This window comes from Schistocerca americana, chromosome 2 (genome assembly GCF_021461395.2).
Source record: "Schistocerca americana isolate TAMUIC-IGC-003095 chromosome 2, iqSchAmer2.1, whole genome shotgun sequence".
In the NCBI taxonomy this organism is placed as follows: domain Eukaryota; kingdom Metazoa; phylum Arthropoda; class Insecta; order Orthoptera; family Acrididae; genus Schistocerca; species Schistocerca americana.
This window is the reverse complement of record NC_060120.1, coordinates 470,802,645-470,821,143: the sequence shown is the minus strand read 5'-3', so window position 1 is coordinate 470,821,143 and position 18,499 is coordinate 470,802,645. Positions and strand designations below refer to the sequence as shown.

The window sequence follows — 18,499 nt, the reverse complement described above, 5'->3', positions numbered from 1 at the left end:
AACGAATTTATATTCTATATAAATAGAAGATTTTTTAAACAAGCTCAACAATGTTAGAATACTAATATGTTTAAAAATATTAGTGAGGTAAAGTAAGTCTTTTATGTAGCATTAGAGGCTGTAAAATAATTTTGGAACTCGATAATGAATTGAAAGTTATTTCACCGAAGAGATATTTGAAAATAGTTATTAACTGAAATTTCTGATGTTTTTATGATGGAAATATTAAACTGAATTGTAAAGAAAATAAGAAACTTAAAAAGAACCATAATGAATTTCATGATTTTGTGTATTTGATTTAAATTAACTGGATTCATTATGGAGTTATAGATGCTCTGAAACCAGAGCCTAAAAATTATAAATCATCTATTTTTTAAAATTAATCCTAGTGCATCCAGAATTTCCATATAAAGTGTGTAATAAGTAGTAAGAAGGTAAATTGAGTGCAATCAGGCAGTTATTAGTATTCAAACCTTTTTGCATTGAATTAACGAGTTTTTTATTTCGATTAGTTTAATCAGCTAGCATATAAAGAACACAAGGTGGTTGATTCACACAATGATCGACTACTAAAAACCATCTTAATGCAGCTAGAGTACCCACTTGCTACTGTCAAGGAAACGTGTTTGTGTGCAGACACTGCATATCATACAGGGAATCCTGCTATGACAGTGACACATGTGTGAGATCAGTGGACAGATATGGGTCGTGCACAGCCACAAGTAGACTTGAACCACACCAAGTGGCCACCATGTGAGATGACAGCCATCTTGTCCACATGGCCATAACCGACAGAGCAACTAAAACCACAGTATTGGCTCGACAATGCAACATTGGAACGGGTGTGAGCACGTCTGCATTGACAGTTCGTCGCCGTCTGCTGAGGATTGATGGCACGATTGCCACTGTGTTGGCTCCCACTAACCGCAAACTACAAATTCCTCAGATTACAGTGGACACGTGAATGCCATCACTGGTGTACTGTTCGGCAAAATGTTGTGCTTTTGGAAGAGACCTGCATGAACTTGTCCTACTTGGTGATCACAATCGGGCAGACTGCTTTGTTGAGATCCATAGCGGACTAAGGCCAGGTGTGATGGTTTTGGGCCACTGGCTACAACTTGCGATCTCGCCTCCTCGTATAGAGGGCAACCTGAACAACAGCCGCTACATCAGGGAGAATGTAGAGGCCAAAGTACTGTCCATCATGCTGGAGGTACATAAATCTTCTTGGTGTGTTGACAGTCTTCTTTGCTTTCAGGGAAAGTTATGAAAATCCTCATCAGAAGATAACTGTATGGTTTTAATACACTTTTCTTTTTGCTTTTGCCAGCTCTTTTACTTACAGCTTGAAGATATCCAACTGTACGTTTTTAACACTGTTTAATGGCTGTGTATTTCTTACTAGTACCATTAGCCATTATCAAGTACTACATGCTCTTTTCGTTTTTAGACAGTTTTTCTCAGTCATTAGGTGTAGTACTTTTGTAGTGAAGTACTAATTGCATGGTACAGGCTGTCCAGCGAAGGAGTCCCTGATTTCAAAATTAAATGTGTCTAAAATTATTGTGAAAACTGTAAAAAATCTATATAGAAGTTTTGAAGTAGAAGAAAAGCTGCTGACAGATGGCACTGCAATCGAAATTAGTAGTGCCTAAAGTTGTAAAACGACAGTACGCTACTGTAGACAATTGTAAGTATGTTTAAACTTCCCTAGTTTTCCTGGTAGCTTTGGTCAGTTAAGATCGTAACCTTATTACATGTATATTGGGTGTGCTTCATAACTGTTAGGAGCTACCTCATTTCGATTGCTATTGTTGCTATGAGTTCCCTAATAGAAACTTGGAAGCAGTAAACTGTCTAAAGCTGAGTAAGAATATATAAAGGGCCGCTTAACTTAAGGAACATTTTGCTTCTACATAGTTATCCTACAGTCAGTAACTTAAAAATAAGCAGTAATTACAGCAAAATAGAAATTTTCAATGTTTAATTTAAGTTTTTTCGAAAATTGTTGATTTTTGACATGAAACTGAGGGCTATTGTTGTAAAAATAAAAATAAACAAGTTTTCCATATAGCTCTAGAAAACGCTATTTCCTCAAAACAGATAACATTAAAAACAAAAGGGAAACAAAAACGAATCAAACATCGCTTCAGCTTAAATAAAATATGTTTCTGTTATTATTAAGTAACTTTCACACTTATTACTAATAACAAGAAACTCTTGTCTTTGATCATGATGAAGAATGTTCTTATGAGTACAAAATAGCAACAACAATTATGTAGCTTTTTTTTTGTCCGTGCATGTAAGCTGCACTTGCATCAAAAGTAATTGCTTTGGTTACATTCATTTATGTGTTCAACTTAGTCTTATTATTTACAAAATTCAATATTTATTTTATAAGAATATAAAATACACAATGAACTACTGCTCAATGTCTTGTGATTCTAATTATGTGCAAAAGAAATAAAAACAAAGAGAAGTCGTCCACTCCCAGTTTCTCCCTCACATATTCATTCGTATTTTTTCCCTACCAATGCTACCAGTATTACTGGTAAGCCTACCATTTAACAAGTCATTTATCTACTATACCATAACTACCGAACTGTAGTTTAGGTAGAGTACAACTCCAACTCTGGTAGTGCTTATAAATAGGACTCTGAAGCTCAGAGCGATCAATTCCACCACTGAAAAGTGAAAACAGGTTAGCATACCGAAGAAAGAGGTTGAAATCATGTATTCCACTGAACAATGTGGTTTTCTGGTACGAGAATGAGCAGCAGACGTGACATGTGGCAGACACTGTATAATAAGATAAGCAGCAACTGAATTTTATATTTGCCTTGAAAGGAAGCTCTATCATTATGAACGCCTTCCCATAATCAATGGTCTGCAACACGAACCTGCTAGTCACTTATTGGTAGCGTAAGCTCTCATCCAGTAATTTTAAGACATCTGGCTATGATTCTAAATATCGGCTATTGTACTAAAGTCAATTTAATTTTAGTTCAGACAAATCTGGAAATATGAAGTCAGACATTAAAAATAAAACTGGGTGAATGAAATAACGTTTTTAATGGGTAACAATAAACATAGACCCAAAACGACTAATTTAAGGGAACTGATGATATCACTAAGGTTTCAGAAGGTGTAAATAGTACAGTAGGAGACACTGAATGTGATCAATAACAAAAAAGAAAGTTTTTCAAGGGAATGAATTGAAAAACTATAAGTGAAGTTTCAGACATATGTAAAGATCACCAACATGCCAATAAAATTATTAAGTCAGTGTGTATCTGACTGTAAAGAAATGTATCTGAATTATAGTTAATGTTTCGAGATAGAAGGGAAAATAGGGAATGTAAGCAAACAGAGGTGTGAACTGAGAGAAATTGTAAGCTGTGTTGCTGTTCATCAGACAGATGTGTTAACAGGATACCTCATCAAGGAGGTGGTACACACAAAATCATTTGGTGGTGAAATTAAGACTTTCTGAGAGCACTGAAAGGTAATTTCATTGCTGGAATGAGTCACACTGAGCAAGTATTTTTTAAGAGACAGACGGGGGAGCTCAGTTGGTGGCTAATCAGCATTTGGAATAGTTTAAAGATTTTATTTGTTTTGATAGCTTCTTCTTGTCTAAATAGCAGAGACAAGCAAAACAAATCAACATTTCGGCAAGCAACCACATTACTGTCATGAGGTGCACCGACATTAGTCTGACTACTGTTGGTGCACCTAATGATTGCAGCATGGTTGCTTGCAAAAATTTTGTGTCCATTAGACACTGATGTCTGGCCATTCAGCTGTGAACTACTTCATAATGAATTATGCCAGTAGAAGTTGATGAATCCAAAACAAATCAGCTTGCATGATGAGATTTTGAATGGTCCAAGCTAAAAACCTGGAACAGCGAGTATGAGTGAATGAGAATAAAACGTTAATTAATTTGGTCATGCCAGTGGGAGTGTGGACAGAAATTTCCACACTGAAAATATGACTTCCTGATTTATCACAGTAGGAGCATGTCCACAGTCCCATTGACTCAGTGAAACAATTTCTTAATCTCATGGGCAAAATGGACTTCAGTCTATAATTTAGGCCCAGGTGGTCAGCTCACTGGGATATTGGTAGTGGAAATAAACAAAACAGTTTTAGTAATAATGCCATCCCTGGCAGTGAGTTGAGGAAATGTAGAAAGGCTGGACTGGAAACAGACTGAAGAAATAATACAGCAAGGAGACACAGTAGCAAAAGAGTGGGAAGAAATAATTTTAGACAGACAAGAGAGTAGCCAAAATAAAAGCCTGAAGCAGGTGCTAATTCTCAGGGCAAGCAGTCACGAAAATAAAAACGTCTCTCTTACAGGCTGCAAGGAGGCTGGATCTATTTTAGCGACAGAAATTGTAACACAAACACAAACTAGTGTTACCCTCTACGAGGATTTTGAGTTTTGACCGCGTGTTTGTCTAATGGATGAAGGGTATCAGACAGTAATATTGTAGATAATGCAATTAATAGAAAACAGGCTTTTCTTTGGGGGGTAATGAAAGTAGAAAATGTCATACAAATGAAACAATAAACGGTCATCAGCATAATTAGGTATGTTAATTTGAAATGTTATGTTTAAAAAAAATGAATATTAGTTGTCATAGTGACTTTCATTTAAGATTCCCTTTGAATAGCACAATGTATACACACAGATACAGGGCGATCTAAGTTGTAGGCGGCAGTAGTTACCATTAATGCACCAATCAGAAATCATAGTAAACAAGATTATACCCCACTCATAACAAAAACAGTTACAATTACTATCATCACTTGATTCAGTACTGAGATGTTACTGCAGGAAACACTGAACTGAAGTTGAGTATGAAAAGATTTCTGACTTAATTGACATACAAATACCATAAATAAAATTAAATAATACTACAATTACACTGTTTATATCCTCATTTATGGAAATGCATCAGATTTCCTTAGTACCGACAATATTCCATTTACCTTTCTAATAAGAGAAGCATATAGTGGGGAGCCGTAAAGTGAGACTGTCTCATTAGTCAAACTCTGTGATTATTTCATAAGGAAACATCAGTCCTACCAAAATTAATGTTTAACCCCACTTGGAATAATTTATGTTTTCATTCTTTAAAGCAATTTACTCAACACTGAGCTCAATTAAATTCAAAAAATTGTTCATAATAGCAGTCAAGACTAAATTACATTTCAAATAACTTTAATTTATGTGCCCTTTTCATCACCTGTGAAGCAAGTATTTTAGAAAGTAAAATGTACACACTCTGCCACAGAATTTTTGTATATTTAATACACAGAAACAAATCACTATTTTGTTAGAAACAGAATACTCGGTTTTCTGCACACTTGGGAGGGGATCCTGCATCGGTTCATGATTGGGATAATGTTAGGGTTCAAAACACAGGTTTATAGCACTTGGATTATTATTGGAAACATTCACAAAAATTATGTGGTCCATGCTACAGTACATATCTGTGTACTCAAAGTTGGTGGAGCAGTGGCGAAATAGCAGTGGCAAATGACATGGCGGCTAACTGTACTCACAGCTCTTGATGTTGAATGGTCTTTATAATTTCTTCTTGGCGACGGATTTATATCGTATTAGAGCCGTTCCTTATTGCCAAGAGCACCATGCAACAGCCAAATCCACATCGGAGGCAAATTTGCATGCAAAATGGCTTCCAAATACCTCCCTTGGCACCCTCGATGTTTACTGTGCAACGGCTAGCCACTGACTGCGTACCATTCCCACCAAAGAGCCGCCCAGTACAACCGCCACAACCATCTTTCATTTCGCACCAAGCCACTTCTGTTTCGGAGGGACTTCCCTACAGCTTTTATATTTCACAGTAAAAGTTCCTTAAGCATGTACCAGCTTCCAATATACAAAATTTTCTTTATGAACATACATATATTACAAAATTTCATTATTTCGAACATCATTTAACTTTTACCATACATACATTAAAACTTTAAATTTCCTGTCACATATCAATGACCTTAACTAACAAAGAACAAACACTTCATAATTTTAGATACACATTTACATAGTATAAACCTACTTCCAATCAATGTAGATGTTACAAACTGGAGAAGGTGTACAAATTGAATAGTGTGTCAGTGATCAGAAGTAGAAAACAAAGATTGCTGTGTGCTGCACGAATGCCATTCTGGGAAATGAGAAGATGTTGGGTGTTTGTGGTAGCTATGACAGCTGCTATAGATAAGGAGATGCAAGAGAGACAGTCGTAGGAGTGAATATTTTGATTGTAACACTATGGGGCTACTTCAGTGAAATGAAAGTGCTAACCACTGTAGCTGCCATCAGAATAGAAATCAGTCAAGTGCAGTGATGTTAGGAGAAGATGAAGGTGATGCATGAAGTATGAATGGTAGCACAAAAATTGTTACTGGAAGGTTGAATCACAATTGCTTAAAGATGGAGTGGATTACAGTAAAACAGACAATATCTGTTTATCTGGGCCACTCAGAGTGGAGTGTATATGCCTACCAATGACGTTTGTAATGATGTTACAGTTGGTAGTGATGTTGATGTTAATCATATACCAATCTAAGCACATACACATGGTGTTTCTGATAATGTACATGAGTATTAGGTTGGTCATTTTGTGGTTAATGATTATAATAAAAATGTCAGTGAAGGCTGCCGTCAAGCTGAAGTGAAAGCATATGTTTTTGTTGAAGATGGAGGTCATTTGGTTCTAGGTAGTTTGTAAAATGTCAGTTTTGGGAGCAAGAACTGGATTACTAAAGTGTAGACCGAGTGACTAAGATTTATTAATCAAAAATATTACAATTACAAAACATCGAAATGAAAATAATTGTTTCCCACATCAATTAAACATTAGACAATCTCCAGTGATTGGCTTGTTTCTCTTTAGAAAGATTGCTCCTCTACTGCATGCATTCAGTCGTTCATAATCACTCACAAAATGTTATAAACAATAGATTCTCTGACGATTTGTAAAATGAATCACATTACAGTTTGACCAAGACAAAAGCTGTATCCATAGATGCACTAAGCCTTCATGTGTGTGACAATAAAATTACCTCTACTCAAATAATTAAAATAGATCATATCTTAATAACATACAACAGGCTCAGAGTTGTAAGAAAATACAGCATGCTAGTGAACAGTCAGATAATACTTCACAAAATGATTAGCATGTGCAGGAGACCATGACTAAACAGCACCCTCCTAGCTCAGAGCTTAATGTTTAACTGGCGTAGAGAAGGAAAAAATTAAAATTACACTACATAAAACACGTTAAAAAAATATTCAAATGTGTGTGAAGTCTTATGCGACTTAACTGCTAAGGTCATCAGTCCCTAAGCTTACACACTACTTAACTTAAATTATCCTAAGGACAAACACACACACCCATGCCTGAGGGCCGGCCAGTGTGGCCGTGCAGTTATAGGCGCTTCAGTCTGGAACCGCGTGACCGCTACGGTCGCAGGTTCGAATCCTGCCTCGGGGATGGATGTGTGTGATGTCCTTAGGTTAGTTAGGTTTAAGTAGTTCTAAGTTCTAGGGGACTGATGACCACAGATGTTAAGTCCCATAGTGCTCAGAGCCATTTGAACCATTTGAACCATGCCTGAGGGAGGACTCGAACCTCCTCCAGGATCAGCCGCACAGTCCATGACTGCAGCGCCTCAGACCGCTCGGCTAATCCTGCGCGGTCATAAAATAGGTACCATGTGGAGCTCCAGTTCACTCTCAAACCTATAAGACAATATCATATAACGCAAAATTAATAACAACAACAAATACTTGTTTAAATAAAATCTGGAGACTAATACAACACTTCCTAGTCACCCCACGGTTGAGAACTTTAGATAAGTTTAATACAGAAAGAACCATGTTAAATGTTTGGGCAGTAGACCACTCGTTATAATTGGGCCACGTTCCATTCATGCACCGCACCCACAGCAGCAAAATCCACCATCAGCATTGACCCCAAGAAGTTATCTACTGCTTGTGCGACCCAACCTTGACCTTTAATATCAGATTACAATGATAAGGTCTTCTTGTGTCAGGTTACCCAGCTGGGTTCCCTAGTGCCCCTACTCCCCCTCTCCGAGGAAACCACCAGGAGCTGATCAAGGTCACCCAGGAGAATTACCATCCCTCTTTCTCCCCCTCTCTCCCTCCCCTCACCAAATCCTCATCACCTTCGTTTTTTGCAACTGGGATACTTGCCTTGCAGGGGTTACTCAGGAGCTGGACAGCATAGGGAGACGATGTATTTATTTGTTAATAACAATATCGGCAGAGACCACATGCAGACAGGTATGGAAGTATTCTCACTTTTACGTATTTTTCCATATTTTCTTCAATTTGGAGTATTTTTCACCAGTTTCCTGTTTTTAACTGGAGACACTCTGGAGCATAGGGATGGGTTGTGTCTATTAGTTCATAACAAATTAGGTCACTCTGAGTCACTTTGTTAACAACTTAGTGCTACATGGCATCAACAGAGACTAGGCACAATATACCCCCATTTTCGTATTTTTACATGGTCTTCCACAATTTTACTTATTTTCTCCAATTATGCAAAACTGCACCCGACGCTGCGTCGACGTCATTTTTTTTTTTTACTGGGACAGTCTAGACCTGAACACTGTAGGACCAGATGCCATCTGTTTTGTTAATAATAAATTACGTCAGTTCAGATATATTTGTTAGTAACAGTTTAATATTTCGAAGCATCAACAGAAACCTCACCCAAAGAGATATATAATTACTCTCAATTTTATATATTTTTTCTCTATTTTCCGCAATTCAAAGCATCCATCCTATTACAAGAGTTATGTGTATCAACGTCGCACCTTGTCATGTCACGACGTCGCCTCACGACGTTGCATAGCATTGTGTCGATATCATGATGTTGGCAGCTTTGATCCCTATTTACATATCATTGTTAAGACACCTTTCCATTTCCAATGGGTGACGTGAAAGTGGAAACGAAAACGTTGGTAGAAACAGTGACGACACATAGAATTCTATAAGCACGAGCGATTTCTAACCAAAGATATTGTATAAGAAATAGCACACTACATTACTAGATTATGTGACGCAATAGTAAAACTTTGATACCTCCAACTAATGACGCTATCTGTCGCACATCGCTACAAAACACACCTCTAGTTACAGTCTTCCATTAGCTGGACGAACCCCAGTAAAGTGGTCACATGTTGGAGGGTAGATAGTGATATCTAATTCTGCACTGTGATGGTGTGAGGGCATCATGACGTCATCGCCACGTCGGGAGCGGTCTTGCATAGTAGGGCAAATTACGCAAAATTGTGGAAAACCATTTAAAAATAGGAAAAGGTGGGAAATACGTAAAACTGAAGAAACTACGGTATATACAAAAAACTGACAGTACTTGCATATCTGCGTAGGTGAGGTGTCTGTTGGTGCCTCATAATACTAAATTGTTAGTAACAAATTGACCTAGAGTGACGTAATTTGTTACAAATAAACAGACACAACCTCTGCATATGCTCCAGAGTACCTCAGTTATATAATATAAAAAGAGTGAAAAATACGTAAAATGGAGGGAACTACTAAAAATATGTAAAAATTAGGGAGCTTTCATAGCTTTCTACGTGTAGTATTTCCTGGTGTCATGTAATACTGTTATGAACAAATCGAAACATCCTCTCCCTAAGCTGTCCAGCTCCTGAGGAACCCCTGCCACACAAGTGTCCCAGTTATAAAAAGTTAAGGTGGGGAGCAGATGGATTATCCTCATTGTTCTGGTGGGGAGGGGGAGAGGCAGAGGAGAGAAGGGGCATTGACTCCCCTGGTTGACCTTAGTCAATTTACAGTGGTTCCCCAGGGGAGAGGGTGTGTGTATGTGTGTGTGGGGCGGGGGGGGGGGGGAGGGGGTGAGCCCAAGGAGTCCAACTGAGTAACCTGACACTGGGTGTGCTTATTAGTGTAATCTGATACTCAAGGTCAAAGCTGGCTCAAACTGGAAGTAGATAGCTACAACCATAGTGGCTACAGAGCTGCATCCACAATGACTGTAACCAAGTCATAGGGGTGCCAGCTGCTATCTAGTCTAGTTCACTTGCCCAGGCAAAAAGGCCAGCAGTGTAGAAACGGACCCTTGGAACACATTGGCAATTCGAAGTCCACAAGTGATGTGAAGTTGACCTATCAGAAACACAGTCTACAGTTAAGGACTCTACAGTAGATAACACTGAGAGAGTATCATTCTGTATTTATATGATTAGAGTGCATGTATTCATTTCGATCCCTCCTGGATATTCCAGTATGTTTAAATAGATGTGACAAGATTTCATACTTTGGTGCACGTGATATACAGTAAATTCCTATGCAGTAATCGAGCTTCAGTTTTTCTGTGATTTCTCCAAACAGTTTAAGGCAAATGCTGTGATGGTTCCTTGGAAAAGGACACAAACAGTTTTCTCCTCAATTCATGCCCCGAATTTGTGCACTGTATCTAACTGACTTTGCATGGACAGGATAATGAACACTGATCTTCCTTTGGACACAGACAACCTTTAGAACTACGATTCCTGCAGGATTTTCCTTTATTTGTGAGATAATGGCTTGGCTCTGAGAACTATGGGACTTAACATCTTAGGTCATCAGTCCCCTAGAACTTAGAACTACTTAAACCTAACTAACCTAAGGACATCACACACATCCATGCCCGAGGCAGGATTCGAACCTGCGACCGTAGCGGTCACGCGGCTCCAGACTGTAGTGCCTAGAACCGCACGGCCACTCCGGCCGGCTATTTGTGAGATAAATTTCAGTTTGTGATACAAGTGGTCTGCATTGACCACTGATGCAATCAATATGGTCGTTGGTATCACTGATGTCTATTTATCACGTATATTTAAAACTAAATTGTTTCTGTATTGTGGAATGGTGCATAACAATGTTTATTTATTGAAGATCTTTAGAACCATATAGCTTTATATGTGTAAGGTTCCTATGCATGAATTTCAGGCACGTTCTCCTGTTTCGTTCGATGCTGAGGTGCTATTCCAGTGCAGTTGGAGAGCTTCTGCAACACTCTTCGAGTTTATGGGGATTACCAAGTGGGCTTAGGTGTGAACAGCAGTCTGGATGTAGAACGAAGGTGTGCTTGGGGCGACCATGCAGCTGTGCAAAGCTACTATGTCAAGGTGGCGTAGTGGTTAGCATATCTGCCTAGTGAGCAGGAGACCTGGGTTCGAGTCCCAACCTAGATAGCAACTTTCATTTGTCGCTTCAGACTGCATATATACGTCATAGATGTTTGAAATGTGAAAAGATCTCTATACAGTTTTATCTGAAAAGTGTACGAATCTGAAATGTAATTTGTTTGTGGAGGGCATCTCAGCCAGTATGTGTGGTATGTCGCAGTATGGTTTGCGTCCGGTGCCGGCATCAGATTGGAAGGAGGTCGGCCCTGCGCAGTGCGCTGGTACAACTACTCGAGCTTCGTGTGCGTCTGCAACGCCACCTACTGCGACGCGCCGCCGCCGAGACCGGCGCTCCCCGCCGGTCGAATCGCGCACTACACCTCCTCGCGCTGCGGGCAGCGGCTGGCTCTGCGCTTGCGCAGCTTCACTGATCCAACTGGTGAGTGCTGCGACGCTTTGTGAGTGTTCGTCATATGTACAGACTTTAAAGTATCAGGCACTGTTACTCGACAGTATCGAAATGAATGAATCTGTACAAGAAACTCGAACTACATGGCAACGTGGAACAATTTTGGCAGTTTTTGAAAAAGATTATATTTGGTTTTCCGCCGAGATCCACGAACTAACTGATGGAGGCAACACTTTTCGTATCGTACACAGACCGCATTTAACAATGTCCATTTTGTGCATCCATACGTATGATGATCAGAGCCAATTTCAGCTCCTCTATACGTTCTGATATCTCTTATAAATGAAGTAAAACATTGATCTGTCATAACATGGTCAATCTGATTTACTGTTTTGCCATGTGGAGAGCACCATGTACCTTTGTGTATATCTTTGTGAGGGAACATCGTCAAGCAAATTCTCATATTCTTTGACAGTGCAAAGTTGATCATTTTTAATCCATTTTCGTTTGTGGTCGAGTGCTTACTATGTTTTCCTATTGTGGGGATGAACATATCCTCTTTACCTATATTTCCATTAAAGTCCCCTAAGATAATTCTCATACTTCTTGTTGGAATACTTTCGACTGCTCTCTCTAATTCTTCATAGTACTCATCTTTCTCATCCTCAGTTGAATCTTCAGTCGGTGCATGGACATTTATGAGTGTTGTATCGTGCCACTGGTGTTGATTGTTATGTAAGACATTCATTTGTTAATGGGATGAAATTCCCTAACCCAATTAACAATCCTGTTTTTAACAGCAAATTCAGTACCACATTCATGATGTTTTTCATTCCCCCCCATAAAAAATGACACAATTATCCTCCATGTGTGTCCCTTCTCCAAGCCACCTAACTTCCTGTAGAGCTACAGTGTTTATCTTGTATGTTTTTAGTTCAGATATCAAAGTCGCTGCTGCAGCTGGTTTATTAAGTCTACGAACGTTCCACGTCCCAAATGTGAAACACTGTTTCTTGTTTCTATCTCGCTAATTCCTGTTCCATAGTCTATGTCCGTTTCCTTTGAATCCATTATCCGAGGCAAATCGTTGATTTGATCCAGTAGGTATAGAATCCCCTGGCCGCGTTACGAGCGCTGCGCAGGTTAAGCTTGGTGATGGGGCTGCCACCAAACAGTTTCCAAGCTTGCTGAGTAATATTTTGGATTACCATTTCCTGTAATTGGCTCGGATCATTTCCTAGTGGTAGGAAAGATGAAAATCAAGATGATTTGGAATCGGCAACCAAAAGCCACACCAAAACCTAATTTAGACATCGAACGACTGAAGGAACTGACTGTTACAGAAGCCTATGTGATTGAAATAAATAACCGATTTACAGCATTGCAAGAAGCTGAGGAGGAAAATAGTGTCGAGAAGGCTCGGGAAAGAATAAAGATTGTAGTAACAGCTGCAGCGGAAAAAAACACTCGGCAAGAAAAAGAAAACGAAGAAACAAAAATGGTTCAACGAAAAGCGTCAGAGAGCAGTGGAGAGGAGGAAAGAAGCCAGGATGCTATGGCTGCATAATAAGGAGAGTGAGGACAGGAGTGAGACGTTCAATGCGGTTAGAAGAGAAACAGCAAGACTTCTGCGAACAGAGAAAAGGAAATATCTAACTGGAGTCCTAGAATCTATAGAAGTGGAAAGCAGGAACGGCAACTCAAAGAAGTTGTTTCAGTATACAAAGGAAAGTAAAAGAGGTTATCAACGTGAAAACCTATTCATAAATGATAAAAATCAAAATATGCTAACGCAGCCGGAAGGTATCCTAGAAAGATGGAAAGAGTATTTCTCAGAAATGTTAAATTGCACTGATCCGCACATAACCTTCAATTACGCAATGTCTGAGAGTGACAGCATTAATAATGACGAATGTAGAATTACAGAACAGGAAGTGATCCACTCCATCCAAAAGGTCAAAAACAACCAGGCAGCAGGCGAGGACCAGATATCAGCAGAGATGTTAAAAGAAGGCGGAAGCAAACTTCGTAAAGGAATTTATAACCTTATCACAATGATCTGGAAAACTGACACGCTGCCTGAAGATTGGAAAACTGCAATAATTTGTCCCATACACAAGAAAGGAAACAGAATGAAATGTGGAAATTACCGAGGAATCAGTTTGCTGAACATGACATACAAAATCCTGTCAGTGACCGTTCTGGAAAAATCTAAAACAAGATTACCAGGCGGGATTTCGAACAAACAGCTTCACAACTGATAATTTGTTTACTATACGACAGCTCTTTGAGAAATACTAGGAATTTAACAAAGACATCCACTGTCTCATCATTGACTTCCAGCGAGCCTACGACAGCATCCACAAAAGTAACCTCTACAACACCTTACGAGAATTTAGTATACCCAGTAAAATAATTAGGATGATACTGTGCATGGTTGGGTCCCAGGAAGCAGTGAAGTTAAGAGGATCCATATCCCCCACCTTTCCAATTAAAACAGGCTTACGACAGGGAGACGCTCTTTTATGTGTCCTCTTCAACCTTGCATTAGAGAAAGTGGTTCGGGAGAGTAATTTACACATATACAATGCTCTCCAATTCGAACACAGTGAAGTAAAACTCCTGGCGTATGCAGATGATATAGTGTTGCTGAGTGAAACTGTAGAAGAACTGAAAGACATGTACAGATCTCTCGGGCAGAGTGCCAGCAAAATCGGGCTTTTGATTAACCAAGAGAAAACCGAATATATGGAAATAGGTCGAGTCATAAACCGAAATCCTTAACTTGAAATTGACCAACATTCTACATTCAGAAAAGTTCTCCAGTTTAAATAACTTGGATCACCTTTCAACAGTAAAAATATCATAACAATGGATATAAATGAAAGAATAGTCTCAGGGTCAAGATGTCTGTACTCACTAATCAGCCCACTCAAAAGTAAAGCTTTGTCAATCACCACAAAGATGAAGATATACAACACTATTATCTGCCCCATAGTACTGTAAGGTTCAGAAAGCTGGACGCTTACAAAGAATGAAAGAGAAAAACTGAATGTTTTTGAAAGAATAGTAATGAGAAAAATCTGGGGACCTGTGTTGGAGAATGGCGTATGGAGAGTTCGAAAGAACAACGAAATTTATCAGTTAATGAAGCAACCCACTGTCAGCCCACTCAAAAGTAAAGATTTGTCAATCAGCACAAAGATGAAGATATACAACACTATTATCTGCCCCATAGTACTGTACGGTTCAGAAAGCTGGACGCTTACAAAGAATGAAAGAGAAAAACTGAATGTTTTTGAAAGAATAGTAATGAGAAAAATCTGGGAACCTGTGTTGGAGAATGACGTATGGAGAATTCGAAAGAACAATGAAATTTATCAGCTAATGAAGCAACCCACTGTCATCCAGAAATTAAAAAGTAGGAGACTGCAATGGGCTGGACATGTGGCCAGAATGGAAAACAGCAGAATCGCCAAGAAGGCATTTGAAGGAACTCTCCAGCCAACAAGACCATTGGGCCAACTTCGTACAAGGTGGGAAGATGACATAGAGATGGACATCACAGCATTAGGAATTTCCGCAGGGTGGAAAGAGGCTGCGAGAGATAGAAGGCGGTGGAAGCAGATCGTTGATGCAGCGCGTGGTCTACGGGGCCTGTGATCGCTGAGAAGAGAGAGAGAGATACGTATGATGGGCAGTCAAATGAAAACGAGACGGGTTAAAATAAAGCTAAACAAACTGTTTATTATTCCAAAATAAGTCACCATAACTGGTAATACATTCATCCCACTATGAAACAAAAGCGTTGATGCGTTCACAGAAAAATGTTTGCAGTTACCTTCGGAATCATGTTGCCCGGCCACATATTGCGAGGTTCTTTCGAGCACACTGCTGTAGTTTCGCTTGGAAGCCCTTACACATCCTCCATACAGTCCCGAACCCTCCAAAGGCCTTTCCATACTTTTGAAGCCGTGAAAAAAGACATCCAGTCACGCCTGTGGGCTGAGGACGACACGGCGGCCGGTCAGTACCGTTGGGCCTTCCAAGGTACATGTCGCCACTACTGGTACACACTAAAGTCCGTGCACCACAGCACCGTAGCACGCTGCCTGATGAGTCAAAATAAAATGGTGCAGCCGATTATTACAGAGTGGAGAGCCGTGCAGTCATTCATTTACTCCATTTGAAGCGGCACTACGCGGCAACAACTCATGCTCAGTTGATGGCGATGTTGAATCACAGTGCACTATCATATGACGCAATGACTAGTAGCGCAGACAGTTTCAGTGTGATCATACTGAACGACGAAGAACGATGTGACGGATCATCTCTCTTTGGAGAACCAGTAATCCCAAGAGAGCTTGAGACCCTACTGCTGGAAGACCGACGTATCACAATCGAGGCGATAGTAGAAATGTTGAAAATCAGTCACAGACCTGTTTTAAATATCATTTTGAACGTGACAAAGTCTAATTTTCCGCGACTGCTCACATCCACGCCTCCTGAACCGAGGTAGCAGCGCAAATGTCGCAACTGCTTCAGGCCAGTCCATATGAATACCTTAGTCACTTAATTAGCAAGGACGAATGATGCACGTATCAGTATACCCCAGAGACACGCGGGCAAAGCAACCAGGGGCAACATGTGAATTCATCACCTCCGAATAACGCGAAGTTTCAACCATCATCAGGCAAAGTGAAGCTGAACAAATTTTGATACTGCCATGGTGTGGTGCTAACAGATTACGTTAATAAGCAGCAAACTGTAACATGAACATACTACCAGAGTCTGTCAAGACGGCACATCGCAGGAAGCTTGCCTCATTCCACATATTCTCCTGACTTGATACCCGGTAATTTCCTCCTCTTACCTCAGATGAAGAAATTATTGCTCGGCAGGCATTTCCAGAATGGCGACGAGGTGATTTTTAGGAACGTTTGCAGAACAGGCAAAATGCAGACTTCTAGAAGGTGTTCCAGAAATGTTCCAACAAACTTCAGGGATTTGGAGAGGGTGTCTTGAGGAACAAATTGATAACAGGAACCCTTGTCTGGAAACGTCATCCCACGACGCTAAAAAGCGTCGAAGCTACATGAGCTGGCACCTGTCTCTAGACCACACCTTCAGCAGCAAACCTGACTTTATAGGCTCAAGAACCATAGCCAGAACGTCTCTGAATATCGTTTGCTATTCAGTGATCACGTCTGATTGGCACGATCGAAAGTGAAGAAGATGGATCTTGTTGCTGCGTAAACAGGCCTTGTCCTGTATTCCTGTATGAATCTGTTACTCTGTTGTGTTTCTGGATTATGTCTTCCAACATGGATTTCCATATACAGTTAATTTTCTCCTGTATAACAAAAACGTTGGAGATTTTAGAGGGTCCAGGAAAATAATAAACTGCGAATGGAAACCTGTGTCCAAAACCGTCGTCCACTGAGACAATACATCATCGCATTCGTAGGAGAGAAGTCTTTCTGTGCACAGCTAGCTCCTTCTTCACCGGCCATCGTGGCAGTCAGTCGTGACCATTGAACAACAAACAACATTGCGAGACGTTCGACTTACGTTCGCCGGTCGGAGTGGCCGATAGTTTCTAGGCGCTACAGTCTGGAGCCGTGCGACCGCTAAGGTTTAAGTAGTTCTAAGTTCTAGGGGACTGATGACCTCAGAAGTTAAGTCCCATAGTGCTCAGAGCCATTTGAATGATTTTTGTCTTACGTTCCGTCAGCGTACAAAGTCACATTTGCTGCCGGAGAAGTGGCCTATGGCAGGCGCTGTCACCTATAACTTCACCACTCTGTAACGTCGTTGGATGACGTTTCTGGACAGATGTTTCTGCCCTGTATTTGTTCCTCAAGACACACTCTCCAACCCCTCGAATTTTTGTCGATACATTTCTGGGACGACCTATAGAAATAATCTCTCTGCCAAGGAATCCATAGGTGGTAAAAATGTGTCGTACAAAAGGGGGACCACGTAGAGAAGAACCAACACTAAGTCCCACGGTCGCAGCTAGATTTTTTCGAGGTGATAATTAAAGCTTTATGACCACTCTTCGTAGGAACGATGAACGTCAGTACAACTGTGAGGAATAGTTGATGACGAGTAGGAGAGGCAAGCTGCAAGTGTTATCGATTCATATGTATCGGCAGATGGGAATATGCAAAGAAACAAGAAAATATGACATAGCTTTATATTTTCAAGGAGATAAAATTGTAGTGTTACTCCTGATACACTTGGACTTTGGCAGAGGTAGCATGTCAGGAAGAATAAGATGACGCCCAAAAGCAGCCAAAATTTTGGCAGTCTATGAGTAAGTGGGCCATCGTCAGGTGGGCTCTGCGTCGGGAATGAGGGGAATCCTCATGTTGAAGAATGTGGCCACAGGGTCAGCTCAATAAGGCCAATATGGAGTCGCCAGAGGGTGGTGGATTAGCTGCGAGAAGCCTGCAGGGAAGACAGCTACACGGTTGTCGTCTCCTTAATTGTCCTCAGTTTGTTTTGGGGTATCAGAACAGACCATTCTGAGTCACAGAATTCCACCAATCGATGGCTATAAACGATCACAGGTCTGTTTCTGGGACCCCCGTTTCCAGAATCGGCATTCTGGTTGCCATCTTGGCCAACCATTCAACTAGTTCGTTTCCCAAGACCCCAACATGACAGAGGATCCAAACGAAAACGAGTGGCTATCCAGCTTGACGGAGATCAGTGGCAAGATCCTGGATAGCCATAACAATTGGGTGAAGAGAGTAGCACTGGTCTGTAGCCTGAAGGCTGCCAAGGGAGTCATTACAGATTAGGATACTCTTGCCAGTGCAAGAACGAACATGGCTAAAGGTCAATTTAATG

The 18,499-nt window shown here is 40.3% G+C and overlaps 1 protein-coding gene across 1 annotated transcript in view; it reads left to right on the top strand.

Annotated features, from left to right (window-relative positions):
* The window catches only part of LOC124593732 (lysosomal acid glucosylceramidase-like), a 172,485-nt gene that overhangs the window by 12,429 nt on the left and 141,557 nt on the right, over positions 1-18,499 (top strand). The window contains exon 2 of the mRNA XM_047132062.1: positions 11,453-11,671. Within this exon, the coding sequence (XP_046988018.1) occupies positions 11,453-11,671 (219 nt within the window). The remainder of the gene's footprint in view (positions 1-11,452; positions 11,672-18,499) is intronic.